Genomic DNA, 17674 nt, shown 5'->3' on the forward strand with positions numbered 1-17674 from the left:
GTGAGTCTTCAAAGGCAATTGTCCTGATTGGGGAGAGGGCTCAAACTAAGAAAAAATATGTTCACTCTTAATGAGTCAGTGAACACCAAACCCTGACTTTTTGTGGTTACTGTGTAATGGAGACGTTCAACTACTGAGTTGTTTTAGTAAAATTCACAAGATCGAGAGCAAAACACACTCACCATTTAAGTGCAAATAAATCAAACGTGTAAGGCAGCAAACATTTCCACAGAGCACTTGCTATTTTGAGTTGAGATTTTAACTTCTAATTTAAAACTCCTCTGTTTTGTGCCCTTCACCCTCCTTCAATCACAAAGCAAACAATGCTTTTGGGCTAGAGAACTGCCAGACGAAAATTCTCTCCTTATACTCTGCCACTGCACAAAGAACTGTGCTGCATTTTTCAGATATGAGGGTTGTTTTTTTTTTTCTATATCAGTAACAAGTCAATTCTTCAAAAAACAAACCAAAAAAACTCCCCAAAAAACAAAGAACAAGAAACCTAGAGTATATTTATGTAAATTTATGAGCAGTAAGCTCAAAGTTGTAAGAACGTGTGCCCAGAGGAAATGTTTTCTATTTTGTACATTTTTTTCTGAAAAGGTAATCAAAAATAGTAATTAACCAAATATACATGCTGTCTTAAATGTTCATGGTTCTTTACAAATAGTAGAGTCTGACCCCTTGTATTATTATTTGCTTCACAAAATCCTGTAACATGTTAATAAGTATACAAAATTTATAATCAAAAATTAATTCTTTGACATTTCTATACATATTATTTGAAATCTTGTTTTATTTGACACTGTTGGGCACTGGGTATGTAGGGAAAAAAGCCATTGTTAAAGGACACAATAGATCCATGCACAACTGATACATACACAGATGGATGGAACATAGAGAATTAACCCTGGTCTTTATCAGATTGAAAAAACAAAACAAAATGTGGTCTTTGCTTGCCATGAGATATGAGTAATTATGGACTCCCCAAATTTGGAGACAGCTGGAACTCTTATCTGAGAACAACACATAAAGAGTTATTTTTAAGGAAAAATTTTTAAAGCATGTCATGAATTCAAAACTTCCTAAAATTGTAACCATATTGAATAGGTTTCACTAGGTAAAGCAGAGAAAAGAGAGTTCATTACAGAGGAAGCATCTAGTTTTTTGAGACTACTAGGTAAGGTGCTGATTATATTACACCTGGTACTGATATTGTACTATAAATAAGGTTTATAATCATTTCACTAAAAATAAAAAATTTTAAATGGAAGTGACAAATTTTAAATACGCATTCAAAGTCCACATATTCAAGTGTACTTTTAGATGCTCAGATTAGCTCAAAGAGAAATACCAGTATCAAAGGAGAAAAATGAGAGATAGTATATACCACTTAAGGCCCCAATATTGATGAGCATTAGACAACCACAACGCTGTTGATCTAAAATTGTTTAAAATTTTAATCCTAAAGCAAATAGCAACAAATAAACACTTCAGAAACTTAGATTTGGAATTTAGTTTCCCAGATGTTTTGTCTTTTTTTTTTTTCCTTCAACAGAAAACTGACCTTATACATTAAAAGGAAGAATAAGTGGCAAAAGATCATTCTTGGTCCAGTATTTGTTTAAGAATGTTTATTAATGTTGCAGAGAAATAAATTTTAAGATTTTGGAAGATTAGATTCCCTCAAACATCTGACTGTGTACATTCTTTCAGAGGATCATTACAGAATTTTGTAAAACTAAAAGATTTGCTCAGGAGATTTCGATTAATACAATGTTCCCTAACTGCTTTTTTAACTTCAGAGGATGGTACAAGGCTATATTTGTATTTAAAAACAAATTTCTTGAGAATAGCCTAATGATTCTGCAGTAATAATTATTGCTAATTATGAGTACTCTGAAACACAACATTTTCCTACATTATTTAACAAGATAGACAACCTTGTTCAGAAAGATTTTTCAAAAAACATTGAATAAAAATCTTCTTTTAATAAATAACCAGCTCAGTGTACTCAGGAAGACAGTGGGAACTGTTTCCCTTCCATTTAATGTTAGTTACTTAAGTCAGTACTTGGCTTATGAGCATTGGAAAACCAACATGATTGGTTAGTATGTTTTAATTGCACAATTTAGAGAACAAAAAGCTAGAAGAAACCTGAAAATACTCTTGTTCTTCCAAAAGTCAACACAGTAGAATCCATGCCACTGAGTGCTGCAAGAGTGTAGTACGACAGACACTGATGATAAATGCAACCTGTTTTTTTGTTTTGTTTTGTTTTGTTGTTTTTTTAACAAGAGCTTCACTGTGTGGATTGGGGAAAAAATAGTCTAAGAATTCCATGGTGAACCAAATGTCATTCATGTTTTAAATTACCTGGAAGACTATTTTAAATCATAAAAGCTCAGTGTATACACTTTTGTCTTCAGAAAGATACACTTGTAAGACATCAAATTAATTCCTAAGTCTACCTAGAATTCACTCTACAGTTGGAGAAATACAATTACATACACATAAACACATATTTTATCTATCTATTCACATACATATAACTTTTCTTTAGGAAAGAATTAATTTCAAACTAGAAAGAATTAACTATCATTATTGCCTTCAATAAATAAAATTTTAGGATAATGAAAAAAATTTAAATATAAAAAAATCCACAAGACTCCAGTGATATATACACTTATAGCATATTGTAATAGTGCATTGTATAGTATATAGTGTATCGTTATAGTGATGCCTTACCTCAGGCATCAAAATCAGAGTTGTGTCTTAACCAATCATCTACTGCTCTGAAATTTTATAATAATAATCTATCATAGATTGAAGGTGAGGGCTCGAAGGATACCATGTATGAATAAAGCACATTTACAGTTAAAACAAAAACTATGTAAATATAAGTTATATACATAAAAATATATATCCTGAAAATATACCAAACAAGGTGAATCTTTGTGGATTCCCATTTAGACTGATGGCCTGCTAGTCAGTTCATCTTTGGAAATAAAGGAATGAACTCTTATCATTCTGGCATGTGGCACAGAACCTTGAGGATGGCTTATATGTTAAAGTAACTCCTAAAAATATTTAATGTTTCAAAAACAGGATCTAAATACTGAACCAAGACAATACAATGAATCTATTATCAAAGACCAGAGTACATAAAGCAAAGCTGGAAATCATACATAACTAATCACGGGTGTGCATTATACAAGAACTCGACTCCAACTAGAGGATCTGTGCTCAGTCCTGGTTTGGCACTTAGGCAAATCTTTGGGAGTATCACTAAAAAAAATAGTTAATTAAAATAGAATCTTACATAATATGCATGTAGCTTTTAATGATTTCTCACTCAAACCAATTAGATAAACTGCAGGATTACTACTTCCAAAAAGGAGGAGAACCTTCGTGGCAGTCTAAGCTTATAAAACTTAAGTTCACTTCAATTTTCTCTCTTGAATTGGTTTGCATTACATCTATTTTTAAATTTTAAATTTATGAGCTTATAAAGGACCACGGAGGCTACCAAGTAAAAAGAATATCATTTCATCACAGTATGCTTCACTGAAATTGTCTCTCATATCATCCTGATTTTTTTTTAAATAAAGTTTATTAGATCATAATGTTGTCTGAATTTACCACCTTTGTCCAAAGTCAACTCAAAGCTTCCAATGTAGTCTATAATTCCTTAATCAAAGTCAGCAACTTAGGGACAGCTTCAGCTTCTACAGTTGACCTTTCACTAGCCAGGGAAACTTCCCGAAATAATCGTAGTGATTGAGTCATCTTCTCAAATTCTTTTGCTTTTCTATGTCCCTCTTGAATAACCTCTGGAAGATTAGCAAGCCTTGCTGCATTTATCCACGGTGTAAACAAAGAGAGGGATGTCTTTGTTCAAGTATTTTTGCAAAACTTGAACACAAACAGTTGCTGCAATTTTTATTTTAAAATAAAAACACTACATACATTTCTAGCTGGAGTATGCTGTATAAAAGTGATATCACTCCCATTCTTAAAAATGATCTCAATTAAAAAAAAAGTCTTAATTTCTATAATTAGTCTCCAAAAGACCAGCATTAGGCATGACAGGATTATAGTCATAAAAACTTCATACCGACTCAGTATTTTGGTCATTATTGTGATATCTTCATACAATCTTTACCTTCTTTTAGTTGTTTGGCTAATTCTTCTTCTTTTCTGTTTTCTGCATGACATTAGACTATTTTTAATAATTACTTTCAGTTACATACTAAGTAATGACCTGGTAAACTGGCATTCTGAATACTAACAACCAAATGAACAAAACAGGCCTAATTTATCACATTTATCTATTTCCAGTTTGTAAATACTCCCACCATGACCAATTCAAGCCATCAATGGGATATCACTGAATGTGAAGTTGGGAAGAGCATATCTTAGTAAACTGGCACAAGCTGGCTCCAGTAGAAAGAACACTGCGATGGGTAAATAATGTTTCAAGTTTATTCTAATAGTCTATCAAAATATCCAAGGGATTTTTTGGTAGGTTCCAGTACATTTAAGAAAATGACAGTGAATCATTTCAGCATACTGAAAATGTCAAGCAACAGGCAACATTTTATAAAATTATGAAATGACACAAAAACACCTTCTGAATAAGTATTTTGAGTAAAATAAAATATGTTGAGGCTATTTTATGCTAAAAATATTCATCATAAGCAATATTACTGAAAACTTGCAAACTATATGTTAGATTTTGGAAAATGTGAATGACATTTAATTAACAAGTGAAAATCATTATACATTTTGAGAATCAAGCACTTTATAACATTTGAAAGAAAATAATAAAATATATGTTTTATGGCCCTTTAGATACATCTGTAAAGTTCATTATTTTAAAATGCTTTTGATGTAATAAGGTGGATAGTCTCTAAAAGTAGACAGTAACCTAGCACAGAAGTTGGCAAATATTTTCTGTACACAGAGTACATATTTTGGTCTTTATAGACCATTTAGTCACTATCATGAATACAGTTCTGTTATTGTAGTGAGGAAACACTCATGTTCAACATGTATATTGATGATCTTTGCTGTGTTCCAATAACACACTGTTTACAGAAACAAGCAGCAGATAGATTTGGCCTGTGGGCTGTTCATAGTTTGGTGACCTACCTTTAATGTATACTGAATCATCTAGTATTTTACAGTTATTTCAATAGAATTTTTCTTAGAATGCATAAAAAATTAATCCCAAAACCAAAGTGTTTTTTAAATAATATTACTCAAGTCAGTAAAAATATTGACTAATTAGTATTTCTTAAACAGGATAATCCCATAGCAAACCAACAGCCAAAGGACAATGCAATTGAAAATGAAATAATGTAATTGTGAACACATTTTCTTTCATATTACTATACCCAAATTTCATAATGACCCAAAAAGAGAGAGGTTTACCTAGATAGTAAATAAAAATAAAATTTGCACATGAAATTAAACTATATTTGAGTATGTTCATTTTAATTTACTATGAAATCTTTATTCTTACCTTCCATAAGTTTCCCTGTCTGTTCTGCACTTCCTCCAGGAAAAATTTTAGCAATATAGGCTCCAATCTCTCCATTATGTCCAGGGATTTCTTTACCACCCACAATTCTAATTCCTAATCCATTACCTGTATTGAAAAATTAGCAAATTATTAGTTATAATTTAAAAAGACAAGAGTTATCACAAGTTATAATGTACACAAAAAGTGGGCTCTGGTACCCAAAGCTATCTACAACATGAATATTAGGTCTGGACACTAATAACAGAAGGATATTATTATGAATTCTATAATAGTTGATATGAAATATGATACTTTGAGATTTTGGTAGGATCTATGATGAATCATGTGATATTAAAAAATAATTTTTTTTAATTCAGCCATATCACCAAGATATGATACAAATACCTTTGTCCACTTTTGACCAGATACTTTGTAAAAATATTGTATAATGAAAAAAAATATTGTACAATGTTCCCAGTATAAGAAACTCCAGAGTATACAGTTCACTTATGAAATTGAGGAGTATTTCACTTAAAAAGGTAGTGATGGCTATCATATATTAAGAAGACACAATCCAAATATATAATTGATTGCAAATAATAAAATGAAAACATGATCATAATTTGTGAGTTATTATTAACTTTTTAGCTTTAACTCATTGACTAACATTGTGCATTAACAAGCCACTTATTGTAAGTGAGGTACAATGAAATTATTCTTGACTGATAAACAACTTAGAAAACTTTTTTATTTCAAAGAACAGATTTTTCTGTAAGCAGCCACATGGAGAAAAAGATGGAGAATATTTATTATGTGAAAGCTAATTGAGATAGAAATGAACTGTTGATGTTTTAAGTTTATGTTTTCTTTTAATCAGCTAAAAATTAACAATGTGTGTGTGTGTGTATATATATATATGTGTGTGTGTGTGTGTGTATATACAGATATTTTTTGTTACAAATGCCAAGAGTATTTAAAAATAAAAGTACTAAAAGAAAGCAAAATTCTTCTTAAATGAAGACACAATTATTCTTTAAATTAAAATTCTTCCTATTCACTAATTGAAGTACCATTTTCAACTCTTTGGAAATCTCTGAATGCTAAAAGCCAGTTCTCATAGATTCTGTTCCCTTCCCACTTTACTCTTCAAAAACAATCACTGTAGTCAGCATCAACACAGTTAAACATTCAACAACCAGTAATGCCGGATGATGGAATCCTTTTGTCATTTATCTAATATACTTTGGTAAAGCATCATTCCAGGGTATAAGGTGGTTCCAAATGAATTTTCTCTCTCCTTTTCTTCCTCCCTTCCTTCCTTGTTTTTACTCACTTTCCTCTCTCTCTCCTTCTCCACTACTTGCCATCCTTTCTAGTTTTTTTTTTTTTTTTTTTCCCTCCAGGGTAAGTATTCTGAAGATTTAGCCTCAAAACAAAAAGAAAACAAGAGAAATTCACTGTGTGTTTCATATTTCCTGCTGTTATAAAGGGGTCAGAGTTGAATAAGATACTAACTTTCTCTGTCCCCACTTGTGGAATTTTCCTGTCACCTGTTTCTTGGTCCATTTCTATCACTATGAGTGGACATTAATTCATGATACACATTAACTTATAACTTAGAATATCATCTGCTATATGACTTGGTTTCAACTAAGTCTTCAAAGAAACAGTTGAGTTCTTAAGACAATAGGCTTTAAGGAGTCATCAGGACTAATTCTATAGTAAGACATTAGATAAATACATTTATAAAGGGTAGAAGATGAAGAAAAGTTATTAGCCACTTTTCATTCAATTAGTTTAGGCTACTTTTTTAGTGGGCTAAGGACATTTCAGAAAATTCAAAATGAGGATTTTAAAATAGATGGTGATAAGTAAAGGGTTTTTCATGGAATTTATCTGTACAAAATAAAAGTAGTTTCTTAAAGATTTGATTTCACTTTCCATGACTGAATCACTCAGAGCTGTAATTTACGACTTGTTAAAGTTTTCATAAAAATATAGATACTGAATTTCAAACGTGGTTAGTGTATTCATATCAATTTTAACATGTGGTCAGTCTCAGATCCCAAAAGATGATTTATGACATTTTCTGAGTGTATAGGCATATGTTCAAGATCATGGCTCACACCAAAATTTGTCATCATGCTAGAGTATAGAAAAGCACAGTAGGATATAGTAGAGTGCTCAGGGCATTTGGTTTTAATTATTTCTTCTTGAGCTTAAAAAAGAGACGATAAATATAGCCCATGAAAAACAATTTCAGCACTATATGTTATATGGCACAATATATGGAATAGCCATATGTTAAGAATCTATAAATAGAATTGTTATACCTTGTAAAGGTATAGCTAAAAGAGTAGTTGTGGAACTCTAAATTCTATTAGTTGGTATAAGTGACTATTTTTAAGGATTTTGCTATAGTTTCACTCTGTAGATGAAAATTTCTTAAGAGTTAAGTACCATTTGATTTTTGGTGACTGAGTAAGCTTTAAAACCCTACAGGGTAAGAGATCAGCATAAGGCAATTATAATTATATCCATTTAAATAAAGTAGCACAACAAAATACTCATTTACTTTTATAAAATGCAGCCTCATGCTACTGAATTCTATTACCTAAAACACTTTCTAAATACATGTTATAAGCTTCAGTACCTTTGGTAAAATGAAAATAAAGTACAGTCATGACAACAGTGAGAGAAATGAAATTTTATATATAAAGAAACCATTTCAAGCATTTGTAAATTTTCAAGCATTATTGTTGCTCTAGTTGATGCTGTGGTGTGGTTGCTGCTATGTTTTCTCATGTATACAATAATGTAGCATATGAAAATTTGTGATAAAATAGAATGATAGAAAATAAAAAACACTCAGAAACTATAACAGGTTTTCCTTGTTTATTTTACAGTAGTTACATGTATCCTAATTTGGACATAATGAATATAAGTTAATATATATGATTTCTAATTATTTAAATCTGGACATTTTGATTTCTCATTTCTATAGTTGCACTTCGATATTTTATGTAAATGCAGATAAAATTAACAAAAACCTTTCTATAAAAATAAAACATACCAGCTCAAATCTAAATTGCACAATTCAATAAAAAAATTGGTGAATTCAGGAAGCAATATTAATTTTTAACTGAAATGCTTCTGAGTGGTCCCTGATAAGTGGAACATCACTGAAAAGTTTTTCAACTTTTGACAAATTTTTATCAACATAAATACCTTGTGCCTCTCTGTTTACAATCTATCTAAAAACATTAATAAAATGTTTCTTTAGTTAGATGCCTTGAAAACACAGTAGTTTTGCATAAATGAACAGTGCAGCAAGTTAGAGAGACCAGTAGTTACCAAAGAGAACACAGAAGCTTTAATAAAAGATTGTCAAAAGTTACAATAATTTCACAACATATAAGCAGAGATGTGGTTGAAGAAGTCTTACAGAAAAGTCTAACTTTCAGAAATTCTTAAAATAAGCAGGGAATATTTATAAGAAAAGAGAAATTCAGTGATGGATGTAGCAAAATGTTTAAAAAAAAGTATTATGTTTATAATCTTAGGATTACAATTTAAATATATCAGTTTTTTCAAGAGTGAAAAGGCATATATTATATGTTATAACTATGTGGTGAATATGCTATTATGTAGTCACTCTTTTTTTTTTAAACATATATCTTTTTTTTTAATTTTTATTTATTTACGATAGTCACACAGAGAGAGAGAGAGGCAGAGACACAGGCAGAGGGAGAAGCAGGCTCCATGCCAGGAGCCCGAAGTGGGATTCGATCCCGGGTCTCCAGGATCGCGCCCTGGGCCAAAGGCAGGCGCCAAACCGCTGCGCCACCCAGGGATCCCTATGTAGTCACTCTTAATGTTCTAGTCCAAGATGACAACATAGGACGCTCCTGAATTCTTCTCATCCCATGGACACACCAAATCTACAGCTACATGTGGAGCAAATCTCTCTGAAAAAAATCTAGAATCTAGCAGAGTGACTCCTACCTATTGGGTCAATGAAAAAAAAACCCTAAAAACAAAAACCACATAAAAACTGGTTTTGGCATACCTTCAACTACTGGGGGCCATTAAGAACAAAGAAGGCAGCTTGGATAACCACCAAGGTTTGAGAGACAACCAAGAGCTCACATCAGGCTGAATCATCATTTTTGTCTCCTACATGAAACCACTGCATCAAGGCGAGGAGAGGTGACTGCTTTATACAATGCTTAGAAACACACAGAGAGTCAAAACAATTGAAGAAATAGAGGAATATGTTCTAAACAAGAGACTAAGATAAAATTCCAGAAAAAGACCCAAATAAAATGGAGAGAAGTTGTTTGATAAAAAGTTCAAAATAATGGTCAAAATGATGTTCACTGAGGTTAGGAGAACAATGCATAGACAAAGTGAAAATAAATAAAGTAAATAGACACTCTTCCAAAAAGACATACAAATGGCCAAAAGGTACATGAAAAGGTGCTCAACATCACTAATTATCAAGGAAATGCAAATCAAAACCAAAATGAGATATTAACATACATCTGTTAAATGGCCAGCATCAAAAATACAGGAGATAAAAAAAAATACAGGAGATAACAAGTATTGACAAAGATGTGGAGACAATGGAACCCAGATGCACTGTTGGTAGGAATGTAAATTGGTTATAGCCACTATGGAAAACTGTATGGAGCTTCCTCAAAAAATTAAAAATAGAACTACCCTATGACCCAACAATTTCAGTTGTGGTTATCTATCCAAAGGAAATGAAACAGTAATCCAAAGAGATATCTGCAATACCATGTTCATTATAGCATTATTCACAATAGCCAAGATATGGAAACAACTCAAGTGTTTGCTGATGGATAACTGGATAATGAAGGTATACACACACACACACACACACACACACACACACACTGGAATGTTATTCAGCCAAGAGAATGAGAGAAATCCTGCCATTTGGGACAACATGAATAGACTCTGAGGGCATTATGCTCAGTGAAATAAACTAGACAGTGAAAGACAAATACTGCATGGTATCACATATGAGTAGAGAAAAAGTCACTCATAGAAAGACAGTGTAGAAAAGTGGTGGCCAGGGCCTGTGAGTGGGGAAAATAGGGAGAGGTTGGTAAGAGGGTACAAACTTAGCTATAGAATGGAAAAGGTCTAAGGATCTAATATAAAACATTGTGACTATAGTTGTAACACTGTATTCTATAAGTGAAATTTGCTGAGAACGGAAGTTAAATATTCTTGAGCATGCACACACACACACACAAAAGATGAGGTAATGGATGCTTTAATTAACTATATGGGGGGGATCATTTCTCAAATCACCATGGTGTACACTTTAAATATCTTACAAATTTATAAGTCCATTATACCTCAATAAAGCTGAAATTAAAAACTATATAAAATAAGCTGTGTATAAAATAAACATGAGCATATTAAAGAAAAATCTTTATATTTCCATTTAAATTTAAAGCTTAGATCTACTTTTATTTTATATGTTTATTAACATGTTATATTAAAAGCTCTGGTATTTTAAAGTATTATAAAAATATTTTTATTTTCCTCTTAAAGTAATATATGAATATTTATAATGTTACCATTAGACCATTAAGTTTAGACAAAATTAAAATACTTGGTTCATTTTGATACTATCACATGCTACATCTAAGCATTAAGGAAAAACAAATTCTATCAGTGAACATGCTTATCTTATGAACAGTAGTCTTTAAATCAATGGAGTTTATTATTCACAATGAAGTTATCACAGGATAATGATATATTGCAATTTAGTCATGTTGTTCCTTGGGCTGAAGAAGAAGAAAGATTATCTATGTAAATATTAATGCTAATGAAGTACTAAAGATAATAGAAAAGTCACCAAAGGATAGTTCAATTAAATCTATTTTTATAGTTTACACATTAATTATACTCCTGAGTGAGGCTGTGAAAGTTTATTTTTATATTCTTTCACCTACTAATTTTGAGGTTATAAATATTTAGGAAAATATACCAATTTATATTAAAAACCCATAGTAATTTCCCTTTTGTGTCTTATCCAAGTAATTAATTTATCAATACTAGAACATAAAGACCTAAAGAATATTTCATTAATTCACCATTTTTCTTTATTTTTACTGATTTTTGCTTTTTATGAGAAAAACATTCCTACAAATACAACAGCACACATCAACTGCCTTAATAGCAATCCCTACTTGATTGCTTCCAACAAAACCAAAATGCAAACATCACTTTAACACCAAAATCTAATCTGACTCTAACCTCAGCATACAAATTAGAACATTAGCTTTTTCTAATCCAGTTAATTGCTCTGTAGCATCCTTTTTGCTAAGATACTCTCTCACCCTTTTTTTTTAAGATTTATTTATTTATTCATGATAGACAGACAGAGAGAGAGAGAGAGAGAGGCAGAGACACAGGCAGAGGGAGAAGCAGGCTTCATGCCGGGAGCCCGATGCGAGACTGGATACCGGGACTCCAGGAACGCGCCTGGGCCAAAGGCAGGCGCTAAACTGCTGGGCCACCCAGGCATCCCCGTTTTTCCTAGTTTTAAATACATATCCTTTATGTATATGAAGAATTCAAAGAGAATATTTTTTGTCACATTTCCAGGAACAAAAGTCCACATTAGTCTTTTCTAATATAATGTGACTAAGATAAAAATGTTACACAAAGCATGAAAAGGCTATTCATACTCACTATCATACTAAAGGGGTGGGCTCAGGGTGGATGTCATATGCCTGAAACAGCCACTGGTTTGGGAAAGAAGAAAGACACATATATACACACATATATATGTGTGTGTATATACGCATATCTTTCATATATATACACATATGTACTTAGGCATATAAAACATTATAATATATATATATATACACACACATATCTTCTAAACATATACACACACATATATATGTATATAAAACATTGTATATATAGGGAGATGTGCAAAATTCACAAATAGATATCAAAGGACACTGGCATTCTGGCTGGAACAATATCTTTCAAATAAAAGATATTTTGTATACTAGTAATTTTATTAAAGGTGCATAGGATTTAGTTCTCCTGAAATAGTTCAGAAATAATTCCCACCAAGAAAATTTCCCAGACTGTCATACTCAGGAAATCATGTTTCATTCATTTGATAACATATGGATTTTTTTTCTTAATTTTAGCTTATATAAGGCAAATGCAAAATTATAATTGTAAGACCAAATCTGAGGGGGTATGCAGGGTACTTTCATTTTTTAGAATTTTTTATTATTTATTTATTTATTTATTTATTTATTTATTTATTTATTTATTGTTTTTTTGCAGGGTACTTTTGTAAATGGAAATTAAAAATAAACTTCATTCATTTAGCAGTACTTAGGGTTCAAAATAAAATAATTCTTTGATATGAAATTGGATGTTACAAAATTAGAAGTTAGGGTCAATTTATAGATATGGCCTTAATACTTGTTTAGATATTGATCTCATGATGACAGTCCAGGACTGGAAGTGGGGTCATTTGCTATGTATAATAAAATGGTCATATTGTGAGACAACCAAGTAACCCTATATTGTCAGTGGGAACAAAACAGTTTAAGCTTATATTACTGTAACGCTATGATAAGCTTTCAAAGATAAATGCCAGATAAGTAAGAAGACAAAAACTATTATAATTCAAAAGTTAGCAATAAGTGTTCCTTTTGTACTTCTGGAGATAAGTGTAGACCTTGGCAGACATATTCTATTGTGACTCTCAATGAATCCCTTCTAGAATAACTCCCTTTGAAGGCAGGAAGATCCTGTGATTTGGTTCTTTTTTTTTTTTTTTAAAGATTGTATTTATTTATTCATGAGATACACAGAGAGAGAGACAGAGACAAAGGCAGAGGGAGAAGCAGGCTCCATGCAGGGAGCCTGATGCAGGACTCGATCCTAGGACTCCAGGATCACGCCCTGAGCCCAAGGCAGGCACTAAACCACTGAGCCACCCAGGGATCCCAGCCACCCAGGGATACCCTGTGACTTGGTTCTAACCAAGAGGGCCTCACAAAGGTAGGGTGGTAGTTGCTGCCATGACCACATTGTCTCAGCCAACTAAGATGAAGAGTTGTCTGGTGGCCCTGAAAAGGGAATCTGCCAAGTGTGAGAGGTTAGGAGAAAGAATAACAGGTCAAGATGCTGAGGAGCCTCTAGATACTTAGAGTGGCTCAGCTGACAACCAGGGAGAACACGGGGAGCCTAGTTGCATAATGGGAGGAAACGGATTCTGCCAATAATCATGGGAGCCTGGAAGGATATTCCCAAGGTCCAGAACAGAGCGCAGCCCAGCCAACATATAGGCTGCAGCACTGGGAGATCCTGACCAGAGATCCCAGTTAAACTATGCCTTAGATTCTTGACCCAAGAAAACTGTAAGATATTCAATCAATGCTGTTTTAAGCCATCAAATTTTGTGGTAATTTGTTACATTACCAATAGAAAATTAATACAAAGATAAAAGTTGTATCCTGAGTTTTCTGTGCAATATATATATATATATATATACACACACACACACACACACACACACACACACACACACACACTATTTGGTAGCAAAATTTGTGGAACATATTTGTATTTATAGTAGTTACCGCATTGACTGAGCAGCAACAGAGGGTAGGAATGAAAGAAAGGGAAGATAGGCCACAAAAAAAAAAAAATCATCTTTTCTCCCACGAAAACAGAGGAAGAGCTCTGTGTATCATTTCTGCAATGCAGGGATTCGGGTATAATTACATGTAGCAAGCATACAGCATCTAGGCAACACTCCATACATAATTGCATGAATGCTGAACAGATAAATACTACAACACCCATTTTTCCCTGTAGGGCTAATGTATCAGTGATAAGGGTATTAAAATAATATATTCTATTCTATTCTATTCTATTCTATTCTATTCTATTCTATTCTATTCTTAGAAAATGCCTTAAAAATTACATTACCTCTTTGGATGTTAAAATAAAAAGAAAAAAAAGCCCTCTCTATTTATACATGACGGAAATGAGGCTTTGTGGAAGTTAAGTGCTCAAGGCAACACCTAATAAAATGGCAAAGCTAGAGTGAAACCCACACTCTTGTTCCAAATAAATGGCTAGCAACGCATCTCCTAGCTGGTCTCCTAGTAACACTTCAAGAGTTTCTTCTTATAAAAGTCTTATACTTTTTTTACATTAAAAAATATTTCTACAGGGCAGCCCAGTGGCTCAGCGGTTTAGCACCACCTTTGGCCCAGGGCATGATCCTGAAGACCTAGGATCAAGTCCCACATCAGGCTCCCTGCATGGAGCCTGCTTCTTCTCCTGTGTCTCTGCCTCTCTCTCTCTCTGTCTCTCATGAATAAATAAATAAGTTTAAAAATCTTAAAAAAATATTTCTACAACTTCTTACATTATGTATTATTCATATAATTTCAGGACAAAGAACCTGAGACTAAGAAAATTTAGAAACTTCTCTATGTTGTCCAGCATGTAAAGAAGTGAAGATTTGAGTCCATTTGTTTTTCATGACTCCTACATCCTTGTTCTTTCCATATACTTTTGCCCCTTACTTTAAGTGTCAAGAAAATATTCTGGGAGATCAATATAAACCCTTACTCCTTTAATTGAATCTCATTTCTTATTGTCCATTTACCCATGGCCAATTCACATACATTATTTACATCCTTAAATCTCACGTTAACATTACCCTCTATCCTCTTCTCCTACATGTTAAATATCTTGAATGTCTTTACCCTCTTCTCACAAAACCAAGCATTAATTCCTTTAATTTAATTTAATGAAGAGTACATAGAAAAATGGGCTAACCAACCTCCGGTTAGAAGGAAAGCACTTCCTTAGCAGGAACAGAATTATGCAAGCAATATTCAACCTGACAGACATCAGGAGAAATGATGATGTTTACGTGGAACTGGCTTTGACAATCAATACTTTCTTTGTTACTGAGAAAATGAATGCAAGCTTTGATTAACATTTACCAGGAAGAAGCTGTGAGTTTTAGAAGAGATTCAATAGGACTTGCATTTTATAGGTTGTTTTTTTAAGATTTATTTATTTGAGCGAGAGAAAGCATGCACGTGCACCCACATGTGAGTGGAGATGGGGCAGAGGGAGAGGGAGATGGAGAGAGAGAATCTCAAGCAGACTCCCCATTGAGTGCAGAGCCCTACATGGGGCAGGATCCCAGGACCCTGAGATCATGACCTGAGCTGAAATCAAAAGTTTGCCGCTTAACTGACTGAGCCACCTGGGCGCTCCTAAGTCTATAGGTTTATATTTAGTTTATCCCTAAAAATAATTTGAAAGGCTTACAGTGAGAAGTTGTATCATATGTAATTGCACTCCTACAACAAGACATTGTATTGTATATAACTGCACTCTTCAATGAGAATGAAAGTGAAAAAAATCATCCTGAATGAGAGGGAGAAATTTCTGTGTCAAGGCTCACTTGGTAGGACCTGTTCAATCCAGTAGTTAGGATGGAACACACATTGTCTCTTGGTGACAGTACAATTTTCTCTCATAACTCATCTCTGAAATCCAATTTTATTTGAAAAATTAAAGGTAAGTTTAATTAACTGTTGTTGGCTTCTGAAAGCTGTTCTGAAACATTTCTCCTCAGCTTTTAAAAATGTTATGCTAAAAAATCCCTTCCAGTGAGTATTAAAGAAGGGGAGGGGAGGAAGGAATTCTATGGTAGGGACAGAGCCCCACATTCTCATTACAATTAGTCGCCAACATTCTTTAGGAGTAAAACAAGGATGTCTGCTCTCATTACTCAGTCCAACATTGTACAACATATTGTAGCAAGTGTAATAAGGAAAAGAAAATTAAATTTTCCTAATTGGTATGAAAGAAGTAAAACTATCTTTATTTGCAGATGACGTGAATTTGCATCCTTAGATAATCTTAAGGATTCCATAAAAAACCTAATAGAATAAAAATATTAGCAAGATTATAAGCTAATGGATCCCTGGGTGGCTCAGCGGTTTGGCGCCTGCCTTTGGCCCAGGGTGCGATCCTGGAGTCCCGGGATCGAGTCCCGCGTCAGGCTCCTGGCATGAAGCCTGCTTCTCCCTCCTCCTGTGTCTCTGCCTCTCTCTCTATGTATATATATATCTATCATGAATAGATAAATAAATAAATCTTTAAAAAAAGATTATAAACTAAAAGATCGATATATAAAAATCAATTGTATTTCTATAAAATTGCAATGAATAGTTCAAACTGAAAACAACTCCATTTATAATGGCAACAAAAAAGAATAAAATAATTTGGGAGATACTTAACAAAATAAATGCTAGTCATATACACTGAAAACCATAAAACTTTACTGTAAAATATTAGAGAAGATCTAAGTAAATGAAGAAATATTACATGTTCATGGATGGGATGGTTCAGTATTGTTAAAACAGCAATTCCCTCCAAATTGCTCTACAATTTCAATGCAACTTCTGTCATAATCCCAGCAGACTGATACTAAAACATGGAAATTAAAAGGATCCACAATAGCTGAAATGATTTTCAAAAGGAAGACTTATACTACCAGATTCCAGAATTTAATATAAATTAACTGTAAACAAGACAGTGTAGTATTGGTGAAATAACAGGCACATACTCAAAGAGAACAAAACTGAAAATCCAGAAATAAATCCTATTAATGACAGATTGGTTTCTGACAATGTGCCACAGCAATTCAACGGGGGATTATTTTTAAGGTGTTTGCATAAATTGATATCCATTTGTGCTTAAAAAAAAATGACCATGGACTTCTGCTTTATAATATATACAAAACCCACACAAAATAGGTCATAAACCTACATGTATAATGCTTCTGGTATAAAAAATAAGAGAAAATCTTTGTGACCTTGGGACAGTTCTTAATATCTATCAAGAGCAGCCTGCTTCATAAAGAAAAGTGTTGATAAATTGAATTCCATTAAAATGTAAAACTTTTCCTTTAAAATAAACTGTTAAGAAAAATACAAGACATAGACTAGAAGAAAATATATTCAGGTCATATACCTTTAAAGGACTTAAAAAAAAAAGAAATTTTTTATTTATTTGAGAGAGAGAGTG

General features: G+C 32.8%; 1 protein-coding gene across 5 annotated transcripts in view; it reads right to left on the bottom strand.

Moving 5' to 3' along the window:
* The window catches only part of PCLO (piccolo presynaptic cytomatrix protein), a 390134-nt gene that overhangs the window by 114017 nt on the left and 258443 nt on the right, over positions 1 to 17674 (bottom strand). For all 5 annotated transcript variants that reach the window (XM_049096822.1, XM_049096821.1, XM_049096819.1 and 2 more), the window contains exon 10: positions 5528 to 5653. In XM_049096822.1, the coding sequence (XP_048952779.1) occupies positions 5528 to 5653 (126 nt within the window). The remainder of the gene's footprint in view (positions 1 to 5527; positions 5654 to 17674) is intronic.

The sequence above is a fragment of the Canis lupus genome, chromosome 18 (genome assembly GCF_003254725.2).
Source record: "Canis lupus dingo isolate Sandy chromosome 18, ASM325472v2, whole genome shotgun sequence".
NCBI classification, from domain to species: Eukaryota; Metazoa; Chordata; class Mammalia; order Carnivora; family Canidae; genus Canis; species Canis lupus.